Here is a 25,323-nt window from a genome sequence, read left to right on the forward strand (position 1 = left end):
TTTGGAATGATGGCACCGGTGGAAGAATAGTTAAGTCAGCATCAACCTCTGGCTCCATAACTAACACTGCTATACCTGTATGGAACAATGCCTGAGACATTAAATCCTGTTTGATGGCCCAGAAGCTCCTTTCTTGTCCGAGTTATATGCAGCTTTGTTCACCTGTAAAGTTTACAGTAAGCATGACATTTGGCTAGTATAGTTTGTTGTGGTAACTTGGCGCAGCTTGCTCAGCTGGCCAACCAAACAAGCTGTAGACGGCTCCAGATTTGCTGTGCGTCATGGTGTAGCTAGTGAGTAGGCAGGACTGGCCATGGAGTAGGAAGACACACCCTGATAGATCTGATGCAAAGCCTGTTTAATCCTCTAGAATTATTTTTATGGAATGTGAATTAGGTGCTAAATCCTGAAATGGCATTTAAAGGTTTCTTATCTAAGAACATTCAGATCTCCTGAGAGGCACAAAGTGCACCTCTTGGGTTCATTTTGCTGAGCCAAAACAAACCCATTGATTTTAAAGTATCAAAATAATATGCATGTTACAATTTTTGGTAATTTATAAATATTCTGTGTCAGACTTGTGATGTGACTACCTAAATTAACCTGAGGGATGAATCAGGCACTGTCTTGTTATTTTTGGGTGTAGTAACTTGACTATGTCCTTTAATATTCCTGATGTTAATGGACAAATTACAAGACTTCGTTTATTTGGCTTTCCCATTGCATTTTGTTTCAACCTGCCACACTACCGGCTTTCCTGTGGGAGACTCTTTGCATGCACATCCCTTTTCATGGACAGTGGTCTGGGTTGGTTACTGCCCCTGGCTTTTTTTGTCAGGCTGGATGACAGGTAGGATGTCATCCTTACCCTGCCACCCATCTGTGTCTGGCTATGGTGTGAAGAGTTGGGAGGGTTGATTGGAAAAGCAGGAATTTGCTTTATATTAGTGTGACAGCAGAAGTGCCCTGCCCAGCTTCCAAAATGCTTGAGAGTAGTGCCAGGTGTGTTAATGCCAAGGCCAGTGACAAACTGTTTCACCGTGGTATCCTTTTCACAGGGCCATCCTTTAAGCTGTGTCCACTTCGGTAGAAGTTGGGCTAAGTGGAAGGACTTGAGATGTTTACACTGCTAAAGAATTTATTTTTTTTTTCCTGGAGACAATTGGTTGGGCTAAATGTTTTGTTTACCCTTTGTTCTTGGAGGAAGGGTTTTTTGTAGTCTGAAGAAAGAAAACCAAGCATTAACTGTTGATGTTTTTTTCTGCTTTAAGGAAAGATCTGTCCATAATAAGCTTGAAACTTTGATGGCTGGAAACAGTGTATGGACTGTAATGTATGGGCTCTTAAAATAAGAAATATCTGATCTTGAAATCATAAGTTTGCATTTTCAAGGCTTTCCACTGGCTGATATTGTTGGCTTTGGCTATTTTGGGAGTGTTATAAACCGAGGGATGTTTTCTCATATTTATGAAAGAAATCGGTTTAAATACTGTGACTGGCTGCTTTGTGATACAAGACTTCAATTAAATAATTGTCTTGTATGCTTCTTCGGCTCTATAGGCTGAGACTAACAAGTCCCATGTTATTTGAGAGACATAGGCAGTAAATCCTGAGTGACCCTGACTACAGGTTGTTAATCTTTCTTGAAAGATCATTGTATGGTGAAAAAAAATAGAGACGTGTCTTGTATGTTTTCCATCCTTCTCTTACCTGATTTTTCGTGAATAAAAATTTTGGTATGAAAACACTACTTTCTCTGTAGGTGTTCCTCTGATCTTTCTTTTTTGTTCTTCACCTGAAGCAGCATCATCATCCCTATAAAATCAGAGTTGGCTGCTGTATGAATAATTAAAGCGTTACAAACAGAACTACAATTTCAAGTGAGCAGAGCAAAAGCAGATAAAACACTTGAAAAACTGGCTTTCGAGGAATATCTCTATACTAGTAAAGCAAAATGAAAAGAAAAACTAATAATGCTGCGTATATAGCACTGATTGTTTTTTTTAAAGTTGTTTTCAGATGTAGTTTTGAGGTTGTCCCAAGGCTTCCACACAGACTTCAAAGGTGAAATGATACTCTGTAGATCTGTGTTCATGCTTGCATGTGTATGCCCAAATGCCAGAGAGGGGCTCTCTGTGTGTGTGCTCTGTGTGTGTATGCTCTGTGTGTGTGTGTTTGTGTACGTACAAAGAGTGGTCACACTAGAAGTCTTTAGATGTAACCTTTTTGTCCTAGTGCTAGTACATGTATTCAGTGTTCTCGGGAAAAGCAGAATGGTGTAGAATAGTCCATCACAACTATGTATAGATATAATACCATACATATGATACATTAAAAAATAAAAGTCAAGCCCTCAAAAAATGTAGGAGATGTCAGAACAAAGGTTTTCCTCAGAGTTTTAATACAACTCCTTCATGTGGATTGCATCATTTCAGTGCAGGGCTGCGTCATTTCCTCCCGCCCGGCTGCCCTCGTGCATTAGCAGAGAAAACCCAGAGAGCAGAAGAGTGCTGGTCTGCCCTCCCTGCTGCAACACTGACTTCTGGATGAGGAACAAATACTGCATAAATACAGATGGAGTCCTTGGGAGTTTAGTTGCTGCATCCCAACAGGTTTCTGATGGTATTTGTCATGGCTTAGGCAGTTGTGGGTGTTTTTTTCCACAGAAAATTTGTAAAGCCACATACCCGACACCAAATTCACCGAGTCATCTGAATTTCAAAGTCATGAAGGCGTACAGTCACTCAGCCTTATTATTGTTAATTTTAAGATACCTTGTTTGCTCTCACTGTTGGAAATGCTTAAATTGTTCAAATGCCAAAACTTTAAAAACAACTTTATCCTGTTTCCCTTCTCCTGTCCCTGCTTTTTTTTCTTTGTTTGTTTAAAAAAAACCCAAACCAAAACCACCCAATCAAACCAACCCCTGCCCCAACCCCCAACAACCTCCTCTAAGGGAAGCCTTTGGACTGGGCAGTTGAGGAGTAGGAACTGTCTGTGATGGTAGATGCTGGCAGTGCAGGCTGTGCCGTTTGGGATCCCTGCATGCATGTGTCATGCTGTGTAGCGAGGGTGATGTTCTACCGTGGGGAACCTCTTCTATGAAGACAGGCTGAGTGAGTTGGGGTTGTTCAGCCTGGAGAAGAGAAGGCTCTAGGGAGCACTTATAGCAGCCTTCCAGTACCTACAGGGGCCTATGGACTAGATGGGGAGGGACTCTTTATGAGGGGGTGTAGCAACAGGATGAGACGTAATGTTTTTAAACTGAAAGAGGGGAGATTTAGATGAGATATCAGTAAGAAATTCTTTACTGTGAGGGTGGTGAGACTGGCACAGGTTGCCCAGAGAAGCTGTGGATGCCCCATCCCTGGAGGTGTTCAAGGCCAGGCTGGATGGGGCTTTGAGCAGCCTGGTCTAGTGGGAGGTGTCTCTGCCCAGGGCAAGCGGGTTGGAACTAGATGATCTTTAAGGTCCCTTCCAACCCAAACCATTCTCTGAATGTTTCCTGTGGACGGCTGTGCCTGTTAACACGTAAATACAACTTTCTGTTTGTAAACGTGGGAACACAAATTAATTGCTCTGCCTGTTTCTGCTGAAGAATATTGTACTGGCTACAGTTGAAGGGGAGCTTTGTTGTGCGGGGTGCGGCTTCTTACTTGCTTGTTTATTTGTCTTTAGGTCTGATCTGATCAGGAGCGTCCCCAGGCCGCTGCCGTGGCGAGGAGCAGCCCGGCCCGGCCCGGCCCGGCCCAGCCCAGCGCGGCACCGCGGCCCGCCGCCAGGGGGCGGCACAGCGCCGGGCCCCGCCGCCCACCGCAGGTGAGCCGGGGCGGGGCGGGGGGAGGGAGGAATACACCGTGGAGGATTTTCCGTGACCTTAAACGATTCACGCCCATAGGTAGTCACTGTACGTAATACACATCGAGTTGTAATTCTGCCACACCCGCTCGTGTCGTATGTTTGGGGAGTTAGCAGATAAATTAAGCAATTGCTGTCTAGTAGGACAGAAGAATTGCTTGCATGATGCTGTTAGCAGATGTCTTTCAGAGTATCTTTTTTACTTTAGACCATGCTTTCATAAAGAAATACTTGTATAAGCCAAGCTGTACACTTATGGATATAAATAAATGCTAATTCTTTTCAGGTCAGGACTTTTAACCCTGACTTTAGGTGTACCGATTTCTCTACTGGGTTGACTTTATGAAAACAGTATATGAAAATTTGCACAGAAGATTTCAATGGCAGCATGCGTATGTTTTAAAACTTCTATATAAACATAGATGATGTTCTGCCTTAGTTTACACCACTATAAATGCAGAATGAATCTTACTGGTGGTATAAACTGGATTTGATTGTGACGATGTTGGACAACCCTTCTTCCTATTGAAGCCAGCTTTGGCAGAACCAAGCCTTTAGGTTAGAATTGCATATTACAAGTGTGAACAGAGTCTGACTGGCAGGGATTTATCTGTTTGTTTGTTTTTAATGTCGGTAGCCCAAACATTCAGTCTTAAGGAGACTAAAGCTAGGCCCCTGAATCCAATAACTCCCAGAGCTACCTAACAGGAAACACTAGGCACAGGGACCAGTATGGAATTTAGACTATGTGAATCTTGGCTTATACAGCTATATTGCAACACTCAAAAATGCTCCAGTCTGCTTTTTCAAGTTGTCCTATAGTTGTGGGCTCCTAGCCCTTAGTGACTCTGCATTACCTATATAATCCCACTGTGATTCTAGATCCTTTCTTTACAATATCTAAGTCTTGGCAGCCATTGCTTCCTGAATTATTTTCCAGTCTTGTCTGATACCTGGGTTGCTTCTCTTCCCCGTCTTGTTTCCACAAGGTATTTAATAGTATAGCTTGCCTTTAGTAAGTGAATTATATCAATGATTATGCATAGACAAATGTTTTAGTATCTTGCTGAACTAGGGTCTAATTTTCTTGATCCAATTTTTGACAACAGCATAGGGCTTCCATAAGCCTTTTAGCAGAGGTATTAGGATATTTGTGTAAGAATATAGCCTGGAAACAGCTTTGCTGGTTGGCTAGAGTATATATTTTGGGAGAAAAAACAATTAAATATGCAGTAACTGCAAAATGAATGCCTATTGTCCCATTCTTGATGCTATGCTAACAAGGAGGCCAGACTTGGATGTCCCCAGCACTCCAGTTTGGAATAGTGCCCAGCTTTGGAATATAACTTGCTTACGTTTGTATCTGGAATACAAGTGGGACTCTCATGTTCAATAATCAGAAGGAGGGAGTGTGAGTGAGGGAAACAGCTGCATGTCTCTGGCACTGGGGTTTGCATACTGACCCTTGTTGTGTAACCTCCGTACTCCAGAAGTTTGAATCCATTTCAGGAGGTGGGCATTTATTTAGCTGGGAAAAGTGTTAGCTAGTGAATTATTACAAGTATATAAATAGAGTAAGGGAATCCATCACTTGTCTGATACGAGAGTGATCTTAAGCAATAAGCACCTCTCACCCACAGCAAATACAAGTACATTTCAGACTGTTCTGTGCTATCCTTCCCCTTCCCCCTAAGTGGATTTGGCCAATGCCTATGTCTAGAAGAATGACGAGAATGGATGGTCATGATTGCTGAGATGAATTGTTTCTATGTGGGGAGAGAAAAGGTTTTAATAAAAAGAACTTGGAGAAGAACTAGCCAATGGCTAGAAAGAGTAAGAAGCTGTTGCAGGGCCAAAGGGGAGTGGAAAAGAATGCAGGTCAGTTATGCTTGCTGACACCATTTCTGATGAGTAGTAAACTGGGTAAGGATCAATTGTAAGGCTTTATTTTGTGGCCATTGGCTGCACAGGGTTCCTGAAAGCTGGATTCCCACTGCTTGCATTTTGTAGTGAGATGCTGATGCTTGCAGGACCCAGGCAGGGAGAATCTTCCCTAAGAAAATAATTTGGTAAGCTATTCTACTTTGTGCAAGCTGGAGGATTGCAGCAGCGGTTGCAATGTTGTTCTTCGTAGACGTTTTTATTGTATCAAAGTTGTTCTAATGCCTTTAAATCGTATTTCATAAGGGCTTTAGCCGTAGACACCAGATGGGAGGGAGCATTCCGCTATGTGTGAGATGGGCAAACCTTTTGGGTTTTGCAATTGAGTGCAGAATTCAACACATATAAGGCACTGTCCTTAGTAAGTGACTGATCTTACATCTAGTTTTACAAAGTTTTGCTTAGTTTGAAAACTGTAGTACTTGATCACTCCTGAGCATGACAAGTGCTAAAACATTCTAAATGCTACGGAGTTTCCTCGGGTATGTTTGCTGGGAATTTTTCTGATGTTGAAGATGCCTGTGCCTTCTTTTTTTCAAACATACAGGCAGGCATGCTCCTAGCTGGCTCCTGACCTTTAAAACAAACAAACAAACACACAAAAAACCTCACAAGCAGGCACTGGAAGGAATAGCAAGGTAGGGAACTTGGATTTTCTGCATGTGGCACAGTTGGCGTGGTGGAGAGTGTAAGATTTACGTGATGATGTTGTATTTAGATTTGTATTCTGCTCTCAGCTCTTGGGTAGCAATTCCTTTCTGTCCTGCCAGCCTGAGATCTAAAGATGGGTTAAATATACGGTGTATATGAGTGCCACTTGTTGCAATGTGGGGGAAAAAGTGTGTGGTTCATGCGAGTACCGGTTAGGAAGCTTGAGCCTCTGTAGGCTTTTGAACTCACTGGTAACAGCTGTTAACTGCGGGTTTTGGAATGAAGCCTGTATAAACCTACTCTTACGGATATTGGGGTAAATAGTAGCAGTAGTACTGCTAACGTCAGCAGGCCCATATTAGTAATACACGTGAAAGATGAGAATCTGGCCCTGTGTATATGCTTGGTAAATCCTGGACTAGGCAGTCTTTCTTGGAATGACACAAGGACTCTACAGGATAGTCCTGAAAATAGCCAAATAAGCAGCATCAGTAGTAGCAAAAATACGGGCCTTGCATCAAGCAGTATCCCATCAGCCTTTTTCTTTGCTTGGAATTTTATAATAAACTTTGACAAGTTCTTCTTAGCTGCTTTCTGTTGAGGCAGCACAGAGTAACAGTGTCAGCAAAGGCCTGTCAACTCAAGCAAAAGCCTGAGCTTTTGTAGAAGACTTGACACAAGGGCTTAGATGTGCAAGAACAGCTAGGGCAAGAGTTGTATGGCTGAGCTTCCTGCTGGAGAGGTGGCCTCTGCGTTAGAGAGAGGTTTCTTGACAGGAAAGCTGCTCCACCCTTGTTTAAAAAACAGAAAAAAAAAACAAGAAAACAAACAAAAAAACCCCAACAAATAACTCACCGCCCTTGTCAATGCTGTTTCTATGTAAGGGATTTTGCCAATGTGGCTATCTGGTTAAAAAGTATCAGCAAAATTGTTCTGAAGCCCAGAATCTGGCCTGAGAGCCTGTTTGGGTTGGGGAAATTTATATCAGATTAGCTCCACAGGTGCACCTTGGTGAGGAGGTTTGTGGGCAAGTAAATCAGAGCTGGCTCCACTGTGACATTGACTGCAGTAACTTACTCTAATAAATTCCCAGGATCAATTTTGTGTTATACCAGTACTGCATGTGTCCACTGAAATTTGCAGTCGTCAACTTCTAAAGTTAGGCTTGACCTAAGCTGGTATTTTAGGCAGGTCAGTGTGTACCTTTCTGTTGCTTCCCTCCTCTACCAAAGTGAAGTTGGATGGGAAATGGAATAACAATTTTGTGAGACTTTTAAAGCTGTTTCTATTTAGCAGGATTTAAAGCATAACTAAACAAAAGGAGTCTTATTTCCCCCTTACCTGCATTTTGCTCTGGTGTTTGGCCAATCAATGCAATAAAATGAGCTAGTGCCGAGGTATTTAAGAAATGCCTAGATTTGGCACGTCAGGGCATGGTCTAGTGACAGAGATTGTAGGGGTCTTTTTTGTGTGTGTATGGTTGGACTCAATGATCTCAAAGGTCCTTTCCAACCATGAAGATTCTATGACTCTATGATTCTTATCCCCTCACTAATTCCAAACTGCTGTTTATGTGGATGTTTTCTTTCCCACTTCAACCACCCCATCAGGTTTTATTTTTCTTACTCTGAACTTTTACACAGTGAAAGATATTTTAGGTTACAAATCGTTTTGAAAATAATAGAACAAAACAGAAGGAAAGAAAAAAATTTAAAAGCTGCAACACTGTAATTCTTTTGTATTTATATGGAAGAGGGGGTGAAACCATTAAAGATGTTATTAAAATAATAATAATTAAAAAAAATATATTTCACAAATAATATTAAAAACCTAAAAAAAATTAGCAGGTGAGACATTTTCTGGTTAAATCTAATTTTCAGCATAGTTTAAAAAAGCCAAAAAACCCAACCAGTTTTGTTGTAGACTCTATAACTCCTGTATGTGCTACAAAAATAGCCTACTTATGATAGTATTTGGCTTTATAAAAACCAAAATACTCTTTATAAATAAGGAATCTTGAATACTGAAAGAAAAAAAGTTGTTACTCTCAAGCTGTGTCTGGACAGCTCATTTCTGCCTACTCTATTAAAAAAAAAATTTCTCCGTAGTGAAGACAGCAGATAGTCACAGTGAAATATTCATTCCTTTCTTTGAGGTGGTCTCATCAGTAATGAAAGAAAGGTGAAAGTAATGAAGGAAGGTTCAAATCAACAGCAAAATTCAAAGTTAACATTCTCTTTGGATGAATGTGGCAGTTTATGTTTTTCTCAGAGTTGTTAATTTTCTCAGGCAGAGTGCTATTCATTATGCTCAATCCAAATGTTAAACTTGTCTTAGAATCATAATTACAGTGTGTGCTCTGTGCTTATTAGAGATAAGATTGATTAGCAAGGTATTACGTTCTGTTTTCTACTCATGGGCAAGAGGAAGTTGGGTTGCAGCACTCTTAGGCTGCATTTGAAATCTGTGTTTAAAGGTCGTTAAAATTGTAGGTAGTCAGAATCCCCAGACTCCTTTTTTGGGGGGTCAAATCTGTCCGTGTAATTATGCCCTAATCTGTGCAAACTGCTCCCTCCAAGATTAGAAACTCCCTTTCAGCCCCACACCGAATAGAGATGATGTAGATGGAGAGTAGATGGAGACAGGAGACAGCATTATCTCAGATTAATCAGGGTACCACCTCTGTGTGCCATTGATGGATGTAGAAGTAGAAATACTTATCCCTAGCTTTAATGCAGGGATGAGTGAAAAGAAGTCCTAAAGGGTTCATTTTTTTTCTTTTTTCCCCAGCTAGTTACTCACTTAAGAAATAAGGCAGGCAGACCTGTGACTCTGGACCTGTAAATCTTGTGCTTCATGATGGGTACTCTGTTTTGTCCCATCTAAATTGTAACAATGACTACCCTCATGGAGAAGACAACCATAGTTACTGTATGTGCGTTTTTCAGAGCATGTGTCTATCTGTATTATTGGATACCTTTTCCTACTATTACTGTGATACTGCAGTGGCTAGTATAAAGATTTGTATTCTCCTTTTGAGGCAGTTTGTTTGTAATGTTGTTTTGTGTTGTTGGAGGAAATGTAAAACCAATCCATGATAACGTAAAGAATTTTCTAGCTATCACACTATATAGATTTTCAGCAGTTTGTTGAATTGGGGACAGACTTGAACAAGAATCTGGAACCTTAAACAACTTCTGTCTCCCAAAACTTTCAAGAACTTCAAATTAAGGCCTCAATGTACTTCTTAGTAGTAGAGACTCATCTGTAGTGTTAAAATATATATATTTTATTGGAACATCCCATTTAAAAAAAAAACAGGGTTGAGTCTAGACTTCAGCATAGATGTAATACAGGTGTAGTGTGATAGAAAACTGGATAGTGAATACAAATTTAAAACTTTGGGAAGCCAAAATCAGGCCTGAAATGAAGATAGTCTAAAGGCATCCAAAAATTATTGTTGTAACTATAGAAGGGGAATTTTGCTTAAAAAAAAATAAATTTTGAGGTCACCTTTTAAGAATGCATTTCCCAAGGTTGCAAAGAATGAATCATTGGCGCCAATTTTTACGCGGTGTAGCTCCATAGTTATCTTTGTTATGCTTACTGCATAAAATTTTTGGTGATTTGTCTGTAGAGGGCTGGTGTTGAGTCTGTAATGTTGACACTCTGATATCATTCCCTCCTCTTTCAGCTAACCAACTATTGGTAAAGATCAAAGAAAGTGAGGAGGAGGGCTGACAAGAAACATTGTATGAGAGATGCCTGCACAGCTTTAAATAAATAAAAAGGGGTTAAGACTTCAAATCTGTTGCAGGATATCTGTGCAAGTGGGGCCCTGTTTTGCTTTAACAAGCTACATTACAGCACGCAGAGCATGCTGTCATATTTAGACCTATATGACTCTGGTCCCTTGAATATTAATGTATTTGAAGAAAATAAAGCTGTATATCATTGGAAATATCTGGGAATATTAAAGCTGAAAAAACATATGGCTTTTGGTAGACTAACAACCATTTTTCTTTTACATTTCCCTCCATAACAAAATTAGATTTGTGGCTTTCAATGTCAGTGTCTAGTTTGTTTCACTTTCCAATTCACAAGGGTTGAGGAATGTATAAGTAAGAACCTAACCTTCCCTCCCTCCAGAAAAGAACAACTGTACATGAAAACTTAACAAGACAAAAGGGAGAGCAGGAGATAACAAATAATGGGCAAAAACTCTTTCACAGTGAAAGATCCTCAGCCAAAATAAGGCTTTGCAGGGTAATCAGGCATATTTTTGACACCTCACAAAGTATCAATGCGCTTGCATTATGTGAATAGTAAAAATGTTTGAAATAGAGGTGGATCAGGAAGGCAGCAGTAAGATCTACAAGACATGACACTTCCCAGTACAGTGAAAAGAAATGACACTGTTTTTCTTCTACTTAGGCAGAGACCAGCTGCAGTTCCCTATAGGGGGCTGGAGGTGAGATGGTGGATTCTGCCTTCTAAAGCCCTGCTCACTTTAACCCCATAGAGGAAGCATGCTTACGCCTTGTGTTAATGCTGTAGATTTTACCTCAATAGTTTTATGTGAAAACTTACCTCCCATTTCTAAATTTAAATGGCTGTCCAAACAGTTGGCAACCTCTCATTAAAAATATACCCGCCTAGGGTTTTTATGCCAAATATCTTTACACTGTATTTTCTTGCAGCCTCCTTGTTATGTTTCAGGTGGATCTGAATAAAACTATCAGCAGCTACGTAGGAATGTACAAATCCTGAAGTTGGAACTTAGTGTCTATGTAACTGAGTGTATTTCAGATGTGTTGATCTTTTGTTGGAGTGTGAAATAACAGTAATGTTATTTATTGGTGACTTACAGTAGCTTATAACCAGAAGAAAAATGAATCTAAAAATTTAGTTCGTAAATGATCGGTTGATGATGGACTGGTATATATGTGAAAATGGAGGTAACTATGGTGTGGCATAAAAGTTTTATTAACATAACTTGCAAATAGTGATTACATGAATAAGTTATGTAGGTCGTTACAAATGAAATGCCACTCAGTGCTCTGTGACACTTTTCCCAGCTAAAATGATAATCTAACTGTTGTGGAATTCTACACGAAACACACTATAGGAAAACACGGTGGCAATTTTTTCCATACAATGTAGCCTGGTCGAAGCACTGTGCAGTGGTTCACAACAGGCCTCTTACAGCCAGAAAACATGGACTAAGGCAGGAATATCCAAAATCTGCTACAGGAGCCTTCCCAAGTGGCAACTCCTGCCTTTCATCTAGCAAAATGGTGTTATCATTAAGTATTTCAAAATAATCAGGTTTTCTGGCATATGATAGAAGCATCTTGGAGTTTATCTATAGGTAGCAAAGCCTGTTGTCTTTGTTACCGCGGGTGAGACTTCCCACAGTTCTGTTATGGCAGCTCTGTCCTTGGGTGTCCTGGAGATTCCTCTGAGCGAGGCAGTGCTGTTGACTGATTCTCCTGGCCAGTAACGTGGGGTCTGACTGGCAAAAGGGCTATCAGCAACCCAAGGTCATCTGTGGCTGTTCTCACTCTTTGTTGCTCTTGCTGGTAGCTGATAAAGGCCCAACGTCTGAATAACAGGAGCAGCAAGGGAAATATGTGTGGCTTAATCCCGTTTTTGCAATATGCTCCCTGCCAAGCTGCACCAAGCGCTCTTTGCCTGCAGAGCAGGAATGGGCCTATATATCCAAAAAGGACCAGAGGGACTTATTAAACTCCTAGAAGTGACCTCAAACTGTTTTTTTTAATTCTCTGAAAATGTCACCAGTTTGCATTAGAGTATCTCAGGGCTTTCTAGAGCTTGGCTGGATTTTCGTGCATTCTCTCAGTAGAACAAATCTGCTTCCAGTTCTGCAGTGTGATATGGTCCTAAGCAATTTTTTCTTTCGTGTGAAGCAAAGTTGTTGTTATCCCCCAAGTGAATATTGCTCATCCTAGGGTAAATAGTAAATTTGGTTTATGTTTGCCAATAATGTGCCAAAATGCCAAAACCAAGTGAATATCATGGCAAGAAGAAAAGTCAAACCAGAAATCTTCATAATAGCAAGAGGTGATGTAGGGTTCCTGGTTAGCTCAGGGTCACCAGCTCAGGTACATGCTAAGCTGTTCGTTTCTTTGCAGCGTGTACATCAACTGTGTGCTTGTGAAAACTTGTCAGTTTGTGGTTAGCTTTTCCTGTGAACAGTGAGTGAGGTCTGAAGTCACGTTCAATGTCACCTGGGCTACTACTGTATTAAATAATATAATGTAATATGATAATGGAAACATTCTTAAAGATTGCTTCCCAGAACTGTTTTGGGATAGATCTCAGCATCTTGGCAACTCTCCAGCTGACAGAAAGCTCATTTCTCCTAAGCAGTGCCTGTAACCAAATGGCTTAGATTGCTTTGATGGAAGAGACGATTCCCTCCAGGGATACACACTTGGCACAGTACCTAGGTTGACCTAGTAGCTGGAGTAGGCACTGTTTTGGGAAGAGGAACCCTAGACACATCCTAGCTTAACTTTTTGAAGACTTCTGATGACTCCTTAATGAATGGGAAACTGCTGCGTTGCTCTTCTTCTCACCTCTTCTCTGTAGGTAACCATTTCTCTAGCTTTCTGTTCTCCATCCCGCTTCCTTTTCTCTTCTGCCCTAGTATGAGAAAGTTTTATTTGGTCAAACAGTTGAGAGATTTTGGTTGTCTTTGCATTTTATAGTTCAGCCCATTGACTCAGAAGATTTGCTATTCCTGCTTAACACCTGAACATCTCACAAACATCATTACTTCCATTCTTTTACTAAGTTGTGAACCAAGTTGATTCTGTAGTCTCCTCTTTGGCCGGTTTTACAGCAGTGTATTTTAACTGTCTTTGGTTGAGTTTCTCCTGGTTATATAAATGCAAAGAATGGAGAAGCAGGCTTGGGTTTGGTGGTAGTTGTGTTTTTTAAAGGGATACAAGGTGCCTGAAGGGAGGCAAGACCTTTTGCGAGAGAAGTCCTAGATGACAAAGTTTACATTAATATCAGATAAGAAGAAAACTTCTTGGTCTGATTCTGCTCTTGTTGACACCTAGTTTACACCGGTGTAAATTCGTGAACTTCAGTGGATTTACTTCTGAGAGTGAGGTCAGGACTGGCACCTCTTAAATCACTGAGGTCATGCTCCATCATTCATTTGCAAACTCCTTTAATTAGTTGCAGGTAAGCCCAGACTTCCTGGAGTTTGCTGCATCCCCAGAGGTGGGCTCTGCCTGCGCCCTGCCGCGCTCCCGGGCTCCAGCCTCCCGCTCGCTCGCTCCCTCTGGCGCGGGAGTACGTGTCCGGCGCAACGCGGGTCGGGGCTCCCCCCCCGCCCGCCGCCGCCCGCCTCTCCTCCTGCCGAAAGCTGGCGGGGGCGGGGGGGAGGGGGAAGCCGGCTCCCGGCGCGCTGAGAGTCCCTCTGTGGGAGAGCCGGGTCGGTCGGTCAGTGTGTCCGGCCGCCGCGCGTTATGTAAGGGCGTAGGGGCTGCGGGCCGGGATGAGTGACAGGGAGAGGGAAATTCCTGGGGGAGGGGGAGCGGCGCTGCCCTGGAGCCGCTGCCAGCGCCGGCGGCTCCCGGAGACCTGGCGGGGAGAGCAGCTCTGGAGAAAGGGAAACAGTGCGGGAAGGACGCTGCCGGGGAGCGGGAGGAGCGAGCGGGGCGGCGCGGGCTCCTTTCCCCGGTGGGGCACGCCGCCCGGGGAACGAGGGGCAGCGACGGCCGCGCCAAGGGACGAGGGGCGAGCCCGGCTTTCCCTCTGCCGACGCGGCGCGTTAGAGCGGGAGCCGGAGAGAGGCGGGAAAGTCTCCCCTTGCCCGCCCTCGCCCCCGCGGTCCCCTCGGCGCGGCGGCGGCGGCCCCGGCGGCAGGCGCTGCCCCTTTAAGACCTGCTCGCCGCCAGTTCCACCGAGAGGGAGTGACCTCTGGGCTTTGACAGCTCCCCTAATAACTAGCAGAGCCCCGGCTCCGCCCCCGGCGCCGGATTGGTCGGCGGGCCGGTATGCCGCGCTCTGATTGGCTGGCCGCTTCCCCTGAGCGAACCTTTAGAACTCCGAGACACAATATTCTGTTACATTGTAGCAAAATGGCGACTGTCATTCACAACCCCCTGAAAGCGTAAGTAGGAATCAAAAATGTACATATTCCGCGTGGTTTAAATATGAAAAAAGGCGCCTTTCCGGCGCCGGCTGCCAGCCTGAGCCGGGTGCCGGCAGCCTCCCGGCGGGTCCCTCCTCCCGCCCTCCTTTCTGCCCCAGCGAGTCGCTCGTTTTTTTGTGCAACACATCCCCGCGGCTCGCGCCGAAATTAACGAGGAAAAAATTGTTCGGCTCGCGCGCCGGTTAATTGGCGCCCGGGCGCGGAAAGGGGGGCGGCGGGGCGGGGAAGCGGCGGCAGCGGGTAGCCCGGCTGCTCCCGGAGCGCAGCGCGGAGACGGCAGCGGCGGCGTCCCGCGGGGCCCCCGCGGGGCTGCGCGCACCGGACAGCGACCTGCCGCCGCGGTGCGGACGGGCTCGCGCCGCCGCCGCCCCCGGGGTCCGTCGGGGGAAGGACTGGCCGTGGGCATCGGGGAGGGTTATGTGGGGGGTCTGTGCGCCGTGCCGCCGCAGCTCGGAGTTGCCTCCGCAGATCTTTGCGGAGTTGGGATGACTTGAGGAGTGGGAGCTTCTCCGATGAGTGTCGGGGGAGGGGGTGGCAGGGTCGGAAAGCGGGGCAGCAGGGGCACTGCCGGCGCACCTTGGTGCTTGTGCGGGAGCGAGGGAGCGAAAGGGAGAGGGAGGGAAGCAGACTTGCGTGAAATGAATGACTCGGGACTGCCGGTCGTTGATTTGGGGCAGGAAGTCCGGAGATCTGTTTTGCATATGACAAGCTTTCGCTTTTCAAAGTGGCAAAGAGAGTTGATTGTGTTTCCATCCTGAGAGTGGGCACCGGCAGCCAAGGGCTGCTCGGACGGGATCTGACCCGCTGCTGGCGGGGGACACATGGAGAGGGAGCGAGTGAGCGAGTGCGCGGGAGGGGGCAGGTGCTTCTGCCGCGGAGATATTCCGGGATTCCCGATCTGGAAATAAGGCCGGTTTAAGAGGGGGACGGCGGGAGCGCGTTTTCGTCTGCTGGATCGCGTCCTTTATTTTCCTTGTGGTCTGCAGCGCACGCCGTTAATCCCTGAAGGCATTAGGGAGAGTGGGATTTGGCACCGTATGTGGGGAGAGGAGCTGTCTTAACCTTTTTAAAACGACTTCTCTGCTAACGGGGGCAGCGCTCTTGCTAATAAAGCAGGGAAGCGGAGTACCTGGTGGTGACGCTTCGTTTGCACTTTCTGGCTGCGCTGAGTGGGTGTTTTTATACGTTTGAGTTTTCAGAGATGATATTAGGGCTGCGAGGGTTGTTGGTGGTTTTTTGGTGGTTTTTTTTTTCTTTTTTCTTTTTTTTTTTTTTCCCGACTCAAGTCTCTCCGGCTGGAGTTGGAAAAACACTTGAAGGTTTTTCCAGGGATTCCTGCTGCTGTCTCTCTGCGATCCGGAGGAAAAGGAAAGCCTCGAGCTGGGAAGGGGTGCTGACATGTTTATCAGCTCTCCTGCTCCGTCCTGGCAGAAAACGTTTGCTTTCATTTACTCGTCCTCTCGGTAGCACCTTATATACAAATCCGCGGGGAGAGGGGAGCGCAGTTGTCAGGGGGTTAATCAAAGCAGTCCGAGTATCCTCACGGGGCGGGGGTGGTGGTGTGGGGCTGAACACGCTCTGAAAACCGCGGGGAAGAGCCGGTGTGCCCCCCGTTTGATGGCAGGTTTAATACTTGCTCAGGCGAGAGGAACTTCTCCCTGTGCCCCTCCCGGCCGCCGGGCGCTGCTCGGGCGCAGGCAGCGCACCCCGGGGACCGGGAAGCGCACCCAGGGGGCCGCAACGCACGGCTCCTCACCTGGCCTGGGAAAAGCCACCTACGTTTGTGCCACTCGTGAGCATCGGCGGTAGCGAGGAAGCCCGGGCTGGGTGGCCTCCGGGGGACGGCGGGTGAGAGGCGGGGAGCTGCCAGGGAGCGACGAGTGGGGCGCCGCCGTGGGAGCCCCGCCGGAGGACGGGACCTCGCCTCCTCGCCTCGCACTTCGTGACACCGTGGGGCTCCCAAGAGTGGCGGCGGATCTCCGGAGAGGGCGGATCCTGCCGAAGGCTGGTTGTGCCGAAACGAATCGGGGGCCCGATCCCGCTGCTGCTAAAGTCGGGGAAGGCAGGATTAGGCTCTTTATAATTAGCTCCCTTCTCCTCCCCTCGCCCCTGGGGGGTGTGAGAGGAGGAAACAATAGACATCAAGTGCTGGATTCGCTTTTCTCTATGTGCCTTTTAAAGTACTAATGCTATGTGGAGGAAACAGAATTGGTACTGGCTGGCTGACACCATCTGCATTTTTTATTAACAACTTGTTTAATAAAACATTTTATAATTTTCACTTATTCTTTAAAGTTGCTGATCGGGAAACAATACACATGTAAATAAATTATGCATGGGATAAATTAGGACAAAAGCAGTAGGACACATAATAGGGGAAGGGATGCAGCGCACAGTGTTTTATCCTCATGTGTCCTTCCTGACAATGAAAGGGAGCTGAATGACATTTGCATTTCCTCTGTCTGCGTTTTGATTGTATCTCAAAACCCACAAACGCCCCCTACAGAAACTGGCCACACAAAGGTTTTGCTCTGAGATGGGGGACAATGTAGAGACCGAGAAATCCTAGCTCAGGTATCAAGCAGCTCTCTGTGTGTGCTTGTGCATTTAAGTGTCTCCAATATTCAGTTTATCTCCTGCACTTGGACACATGTGTGGCCTTATTCATGCTAAACTAGTCTCTCGGGATAATGTGTTCCAGCGTACCTGAGCATCTGTGGGAATACATTACATAGAATAGCTCAGTGTGTGGAGTCCCTGATTAATGATTGGTGCCTCCTTACACTCAGCTTGCCTTTTGCTCTGCCTAGCGCACTCTTCTCACTTTCTGGTCCTCTTTTGGTGCTTTCATCCCATTGCTCTTCTCCCCTTCACTTCCTCTGGTGATCCAATCAACCTGACGTGACTGCCTATTATTTCTGCCATTTAATACCTTGTTGTTTACCAACATGGTGCTACAGGCAAAAATATCTGAGATCTAGGTTTAACAGATCTGCAAGGGAAAGGCAGCAGGTGTCTGGATAAACATGTTCTTCTTCATCTGTAGAAAAGGCAGTATTCAGATAGCTTTGATGGGACAGGGGTGGATTTGAAATGCTGGATTTGTTGGGTTGTTTTTTTACTAGCCTGTACCTATCTCCATACCTTTTCTTTCCATCTTCTTCTCCTTTAGTTATCTCTAATATGGAGACACTTGAGCGGTGCAGTAGAAGAAACAAATGCAGTTTAAAAGTATTCTGAATTACTTCAAATGTCAGTCAGAAATCTCAACGGACTTTGTAAACATTAATTAATTAAACCTCTCAACACCCCTGTGAAGAAAGGATTATTGCCTTTGTTTTATGGATGGCTAAACTAGGGCAAAGTGTTTCAGAAACTTTCTGATTCGAAAATCAAGTCTAGAATGCAGCTGTTCAACTTCCAGTCTTAGCATCTAGTCCCGTTTCTTCCATCTATGCCTTATTAGTGATGTGCATATGCTACCATAATGCATTTAATGTAATTAAGACCTTGTAATTTACAAAGTCTTATCTAGAAGCAGAGTTGGTTTCCCCTACCCCTTCTCTGTCTTTACTCCCACAGCTGACTTTTATTTCAGGTTGTCAATTAAACATACTCACTGGAACATATGTTAGGCTATTGCCTTTTCTGCATATGAGATTCTCTCATGCCATATAGCTCTGCCTGGATGCTCACTAGAGGAGCTGTTGCCTTCCAGTAGTTTGGCCTTGGAGTAGCAGTGCTGGTACTCTCTCTTTCTTTTGCTCAAGACAGCCTCTGGGACAAAAGAGGCTAACTTAGGCTCAATTGCTAGGGTAGGTCGCTTGCATGCTGACTGTATTGTCAAATAACTTTGACGTGCCTGGGGATGTTTATTCCCTGACAGGTGTTCGGGGACCAGAGCATCGCAGACTCATGTGCACAGTGCTAGAGCTGACCTTATAAACCCTACCAGGCCTGTTCTGTCTCTGCATTCCTGTTGCAAACACACAGCAGCGGTTGGTTTTCCAATTGGTGTACCTTCTCAGATAAAATTGCCTTGACAGCCAGCTCCGACCCCTGGGCTGCCAAATGACCATCTTGTGATGATGAATTCTGTGTCACGAGACACCTGTGAAGAAATGGTCTGTGCTCACATCCCTGTTTCAGGTCGGCAACAGACCAGCGTGGGTCTTGTACGGCAAGAATATTTCATTAGTGATAACTCTGGCTTGAATTCAAGCTGGAGACTCTTAACTGGAAGGTCCCGTATCCCATTATGCATCCCTGAAACAGCCCTACATCCTGATTAAGTGCTGATGAAGACTGATTTTTTTTTTTTTTTGGCTGTTGTTGCATAAGCATCTGGTTGCTGATTTTTAATATTAAAGTGAAAATATAATGTGTAGTGCCACTTCCAGCAGGTGGAAGCAATAAAATGGATGGACAGTTAGGTTGCCAGTTCAGTGTTTACAGGTGATGTGGAGGTGATTTTAATGTGGCTTTGCAGAAGGGAATTTTCTTCTGCTTGACAGAACAGGGTTGTTGTGCACATTAAATCACATACCAAAATTTCTACAGCATTTCCAGTGTGGCTGTGATGTAAATTAAAAACATAAATGAGCCCTAGTGTGACACATTTCAAACCAAAACTGTTGTCCACATGAAAACTGTATTTTCTGTATCTCAGCACCAGCTTTCAGAGAAAATGAGGGATGAATCTTATTGTATTTACACAAGGAAACATAAGCATAAAACCAAAGTCATTGGGAGGCAGAGAAGCCAAGTTAAGAAGACCTGAGGATACACTGGTTTGAATATGAGAGAGTCTGATAAATGGTATGTTGCTACTTACAGTGTTATGTCTGGTTCCATGAGTTGCTTGTGCATGATTAGTTGTTGCAGTGCTTTTGTAATTTTGTTTTTTTGGTGTTCCAGCCTTTCACAGTCTGTCCAGTCGTGTGGATGGATGGAGGTTATATCACAAAGTTGTCACTAAAAAAGTTTTAAAAACATATTATTTGTGGTGTGTGAAAGCAATATTGCACTATCCGAGTTGTGCTACAGAGGCCCAAAAGTACGATTTTTTTCAGGGGGTAATAATTTCAAGGTAAGAACATGTCCAATCGGCTGGGTGCATAATGCCTGTTAGATAGGGTTCACAGTGTCTGAGTGGGAATAGTTTACCCAGACCATCCAGAAGTCTGGTACACAAAGCAAAATGGGTCTCTGTCTTCAGTCTGAGTCATGGTGAAGGTAATGTGGCTCATCCTTTGTGTAGCCTAATGAAAATTGATTTGTTCCTCTGCTTTCCTAAAACTGGAAGTGTGGTATTTGGAGGTTGCACTCAAGAGCAGACTTTGTCCATCTTGTGTATCTGTCTACTGCAATTTATGACAGTTGGCTCTACCTCTGCTGTCCCGAAATAAAGCATTCCAATGCCTTCATTGGCTGCGAATAAACCATCTTTTAGGGTTATCATTTGCAGAGTCTGGTGTTTTCTTACTCTAGTTTGTCTTTCATGTCAGAGCTGAATTTCTTTGCTTAGTAGATCAATTTTACAATCTTGGTATTTATTCTGGGCTCATCACTGTGTTGTCTGTATGTGATGTTGCCTTGAGCAAGAACCATCCCTGTATTGTTTATCCCTGAGGACTTGTATGAGTGGAATGAATCTGTTTCGGGAGTTGACGTTTTTCTCCCTTGGACAGACCGACCTCTGATGTGAGGATCCCCTGGCTGGGGTGACATACTCCCACGTGCGAAGAAGCAGCACCAAGGCAACATTGCTTAAGGCCTGTTCTGAGGGCTTCATTAGGACTGTACTGCTCTTCTGGCTTTGCCTGGCAGTTTTTCCCAGGATGCAGAGACTGAGGTGTGTTAATCGCTTCCTTAGTACAGGTCCCAGTTTTAGCACTGGTTTGTTTCTTTTAAGGAAAGTTATCTCATCAACACAATCTAAATGAAAGTATAAATCCTTTTTTTTAACAAAATTTTTCAGATGGAATTGCTTCTTTCTTGTCTTTAAAAACTTCTCTACAATTTGTGGAACAAATGCAAATACACTGGACTAGAGCGTGAGAAGCAGAAAGTAGTTTTCCTTTCTTCTTTCTTATTTCAAAAGAAAGAACAGAATTTCCCAGTGTATTTTAACTGTCTAAACTGAGTTACATGTAACACAAATATCATGAATGCTTGAATACTGAATGTTTTAAATTCTTTTTTATCTTTACGAGCCTAAATTATAAGAAGTATGATACTTTTTTTTTAATTGTTATATATGGTTTATTTCCCAGCAGAGTGTATTTTAACCACAGATTCCCAGCAGATGTCTCAGAGAAGAATAATGCAGTGTCTCAATGGCTGCTGGCAAATATCCTTCTCACACCCCCATCCCCTCCAGTATGGGAATAGCAGGAGTATGTCAGCAAGTGTCTCAATTTTCAGGTTACCTGCCCGAGCCGGATGCGGTCAGAGTTGCGATTCCAGCTGCATGGAAGTTTTACTGGCACCCCAGCACTGTCTGAGGGGAGGCTTCACAGGGAGTCAGTGGAGCAGTGAGAGCAGGGCAGGGACGGGCACTGATGAGTGTGCACTAGGTGGCTGTGATCAGCAGTGTGTGCTTGCCAAATCCTGAGTCATTAATTTTGCGTTCTGCTGAGCTGTAGCTGGGAGAGAGTCCCCTGCTCAGGTGTTGATGGGGACACTGACTAGTGTTATTCTTCTAGTGAGAAAGGCTGGAAGTGATATTTAATATTGCAGTCCCTCGTGACAGAACTGATCCAACCTAACTGAGGATCATCTCTCCATTCATACACCACCATGAGTTATACCAGTCTGACATCTGATAGTGCTGTCCTTGCTTTCTCATAATTTTTATAAATTAATGTAAAATGCCAACTGTAACACGTATATGAAATCTTAGTATGCAAAAGAAAGGAACCCCACGTAACTTATAGTTTCTCTCCCATGTTTCTTCTCAGATTCCCCCTTGTGATGCAAGATACAAGGCCTTGGTTAAGACGTTCTCTACAAACACATGGCTTAATGCTCCCTGCCTTTTAGGTCTCAAAAATCTGAATAGGTTGGACAGTGCAAAGAAAATCAGGTGCAGCACAGTGAAATAAGGCTGTGCCCCGAGTTGGTTAATTCCAGTCTGCTCTACCGCATCAGCTGGCAGGGCTGATTTGATCTGATCAGATGCGGGCATGCTACTTCTGCCAAAAAACAAAGTACAGTGCTTATGTTGCTTTTATGCTTTGAGTTGGCTTTGTGCTAGCCACAGGAAGAAAGATTATGCCTGTTGGGATAAAATTTCCTCTTGAAAATGTTTTGGGTGCTTTTCATGTTTTGGAAGAATAAGTGAACACCAGTTCAGTGCTTTGTGTCACGTGTCTGTGAAATTTTTGGTCTGGTTCTAGGAACTTTGCAGTTTCTAGTGTTCCTGTGGATCCACAGCCTAACGTGATTAGTAAAATAGTTGGGAGAAAAATTGAAATGGCCGGAGTTATAGCCCAGATAGTTCACTATCCAGTGAACAGTGCCATAGGGAAACTTAGAATAGAGACACAAAGTTAGTATTATTTCCTCAAGGGAAAAGTAATGTCCATATTTCCTTGTCCTTCAAGAACAGTTCTGAAGACAGTCATCCATGGATTTGTGACTGTTTGAGTACTGTGGTCTCAATATTGCTTCCTGAGAGACTGTGTTTAGTCAATGATGGGGACAAATACATTTTATGTTTATGATTACTTTAAAACCTATGCAATCTGAATATGGAATCATGAAAACAGTGGTTCAGAGAGCTCTTTTACTGCTAAACTCCTTTGGTCTTGACCATGAATAAAAACTGTATGATGTTTGAGGCTGCTATCCTCCTGAGTGTTCAGATAAATCACTCACCAGTGTCCAATATCGGAAATTATAACATGAACCCACATGTATCTACAAGCTCACTCTGATTGCTTTTGCTTTATTTTTTTTTTAAACTGCTAAAGGGTGTTTTTAAGAATGTAGGTTTTTGTGTTTTCTATGGATTCTTTATCCTTGAAGGTTTCAGTTCATTAGCATATACCTGTTGATGTAAAATTTGGAAAAAATCAGGAGCACAATTTTAATTCAGAGATTAGTACCTTTTGTAGTTGAGGTAGTGCAGGTTAAGAGATGTGAGATGTGATGGGTGAGGGTTGGTGATGGAAAGACTCCGCAGTGAGATCTTTCTCCGGAGGTGTGAAGAAATCTTCTCAATTGCAGCACTGAGATACTTCTGCTGCTGCTTTATCATATCTGACTGACTCTTTAATTTTTAGGAGGTGCTCCTCCAAAAAGGATGTGCCCCTCTGTTAATTTGATGATATTAGTCCTCAGTGATCAAATGGCATGTGGATGAGAGTGATGTTATTAGCTCCCCAGGTAGAATGGGACCCTGAAGACTTCTCACTTCTCTTTCTTCTCCTGTGCTCATACAAAAGAATGGGAACTGGGTCAGTTTAGCTGGTGTTAGATGGCAAACAAGCATTCCTGAGGTTGAAATCTAACCAGAAAATGTTGATGGGGGAAATGTGTGGAAAACCCTTCTCAATTTCCTGTCACCAGATCTGATTTGGTTTTGTTGATAGTCTCAGCTAAATGTTTTATCTTCTCCTAGCTTTCCTCTCCCCTGCCTCCCAACCTCTTTCCCCCGTTGACCTCTACAAGCGCAGTCCTAGCTGTTGATTTATCAGGACAGGCTAGCTCAGCATTGTGTGGAGATTGCTTTTAATTAACTCTCTTCGTTTTTTCCAACCTTCAGGGAGCAGCAACCCTTTAATGATTTTAATATTTTATCTGGATTTATATCCACCTTATGTGGTGTTTGTTGCTTTGCTTCCTCACACGTTCTTCCTGAGCCTTTTCCCAAAATGAAATGTTTGTTTCAGGCCCTTTATACAGGATGAAGAGGAAGATTTTTAGTGGTTTCTGGACTGGGTAGATGGACTCTCTATGATCTACCCTAGTGGTTTGGAGGAGGATAAGGGAGTATGAGGTGATACATTTTGGTGCTGTTTTGGAGCAAGATTCACTTCAGTGTTCTGCCTCCGTGGACAGGGAAAGACAGCTTTGTTTCGTGGTTGCAGCATGGCAGATCAGAGCCTACTGAATTAAATCTGACCCCTGACTTGTTGTATGGCATAGATAAGTCATGAGCTTATTTTCACAGCCAGGTATGACTCTCATGCTAATCAGGCTGAGGAGAGGAGGCACTAATGTAATTACCTGTTGCGAAAATGTGGGTAACTTCCTGTACATGAATACAGGTCTAAAGGAGAGTCCCTCTTTACCTGCAAAAGACTACCTTTGCCTACTGTGAGTATCTCTACCAAGTGAGATTTCTTCAGACTGAGCAGAAAGCTCAGTCTGACCTATACAAAATTTCTCCCACCTGGAATTTTCTCTTTACATGTCCTACAATGAGGATTTCAGGAGGTTCCAGCATGAAAGAATTGGGAAAAATGTTTGTTACTTGTAATGTAAAGTATGTGGCACTTTTGTGCCAGAGCAGGAAAATGCTTTATAATCATGCTTAAAGTAAGCATCACAGTCTCTTTTGTGGGATTATTTTCTCCGTTATTCTGATGGGAGGAATGGCATGCACTGACTGATTTGGTGATGGTCACGCTAGTCACACTGTCAACTGTTGACAGAATTGGAGATTTAGAAGTCACATTGCTTTGCTTTTGGTGTTGAGTGGTAGATAGCATATGAGTCATGTGTTGAAAGTGAATGGGAATCCTTCCTTGGTAGCCCTTCCATGGCTGAGCTGCAACTGGGGGCATGGAGGAAGAGTGGGAAAGTGAGTTAAGACTGTCTGCCTTGTTCTGATGGAAGGAGTTCACCAATAAATATTGCTAACCCATCCTTAATGGCAGTGGTTTATGCCTAGAGCTGATAAAGGCACTGTTGGGGTGCAAAGATTTTACCATGGAAATGAACCAAGTGGTAAGTAGGTTTCCATTTCAAAATATACATGCTGCACACCAGACAGTCTGTTCAGTACAATTCACGCGATGAATTCAAAGTCACTGGTGTGAGAACAGTTTGACTCAATTTATTTTGTAAGGCTGCTCGTAAGTATGTGTAAGTGTATTTAAAGCCTCTGTTAAAATGGCAGAAGAAATGAAGAATTGCCCAGATCTAGTCCTCTCTGACTGAGGAAAGTGACTCTGAGACACCAGCTGAAAGCAACACAGTCATGGGTGCTACTTATCAAAATATTGGCAGCGCATTACTGCATAAGATCATCTGTGTCATCTGGTCTGTGGTTTGTGTTTGTGTCTTTCCTATCTTCCTCAGCAGTCTGCTTTACTTTAAAAAAAATAATTGTTTGGTTGTATTTTTTTTCCATGTTACTGCTGCGATTCCACAGTAACTAACTCCTGGCATTCTCATCTGACCAGATTGCAAATGTATCTGGTTCAGGTATTCATTCTGCTGAGTAGATCTGAAAGTAAATTCCCTCCTCCCCTATTATTAACTTTCTAGTTTTGTTTCCACAACTAACTTTTCCACAAGGTCCTAGGGTTAGGAGAAGTGCTCTCTCCTGACACGTCTTCCGAATTCCTCACTGCTAAACACACACCATGCAAAGTCGAAACCTGGCTGGCCCTCAAAGGGCAGTCTATTTCCCAGGCTGCTGTTTCCAGCTACCTTCTCCTTCTTGC

At 43.9% G+C, this 25,323-nt stretch overlaps 1 protein-coding gene across 8 annotated transcripts in view; it reads left to right on the top strand.

Moving 5' to 3' along the window:
- The first annotated feature begins 14,546 nt into the window (after nucleotides 1-14,546).
- Nucleotides 14,547-25,323, top strand: part of DPF3 (double PHD fingers 3) — a 169,080-nt gene continuing 158,303 nt past the window's right edge. For 5 of the 8 annotated variants that reach the window (XR_012586704.1, XR_012586706.1, XM_074584753.1 and 2 more), the window contains exon 1: nucleotides 14,569-14,602. Coding sequence is in view for 5 of the 8 variants with exons in the window: in XM_074584753.1 (XP_074440854.1) it covers nucleotides 14,571-14,602 (32 nt within the window). In the remaining 3 variants the exon portion in view is untranslated. Of the gene's footprint in view, nucleotides 14,603-25,323 lie in introns of all 8 variants that reach the window. The other 3 variants (XR_012586705.1, XM_074584754.1, XM_074584752.1) reach the window with 2 other exon arrangements.

This window comes from Larus michahellis, chromosome 4 (genome assembly GCF_964199755.1).
Source record: "Larus michahellis chromosome 4, bLarMic1.1, whole genome shotgun sequence".
In the NCBI taxonomy this organism is placed as follows: Eukaryota; Metazoa; Chordata; class Aves; order Charadriiformes; family Laridae; genus Larus; species Larus michahellis.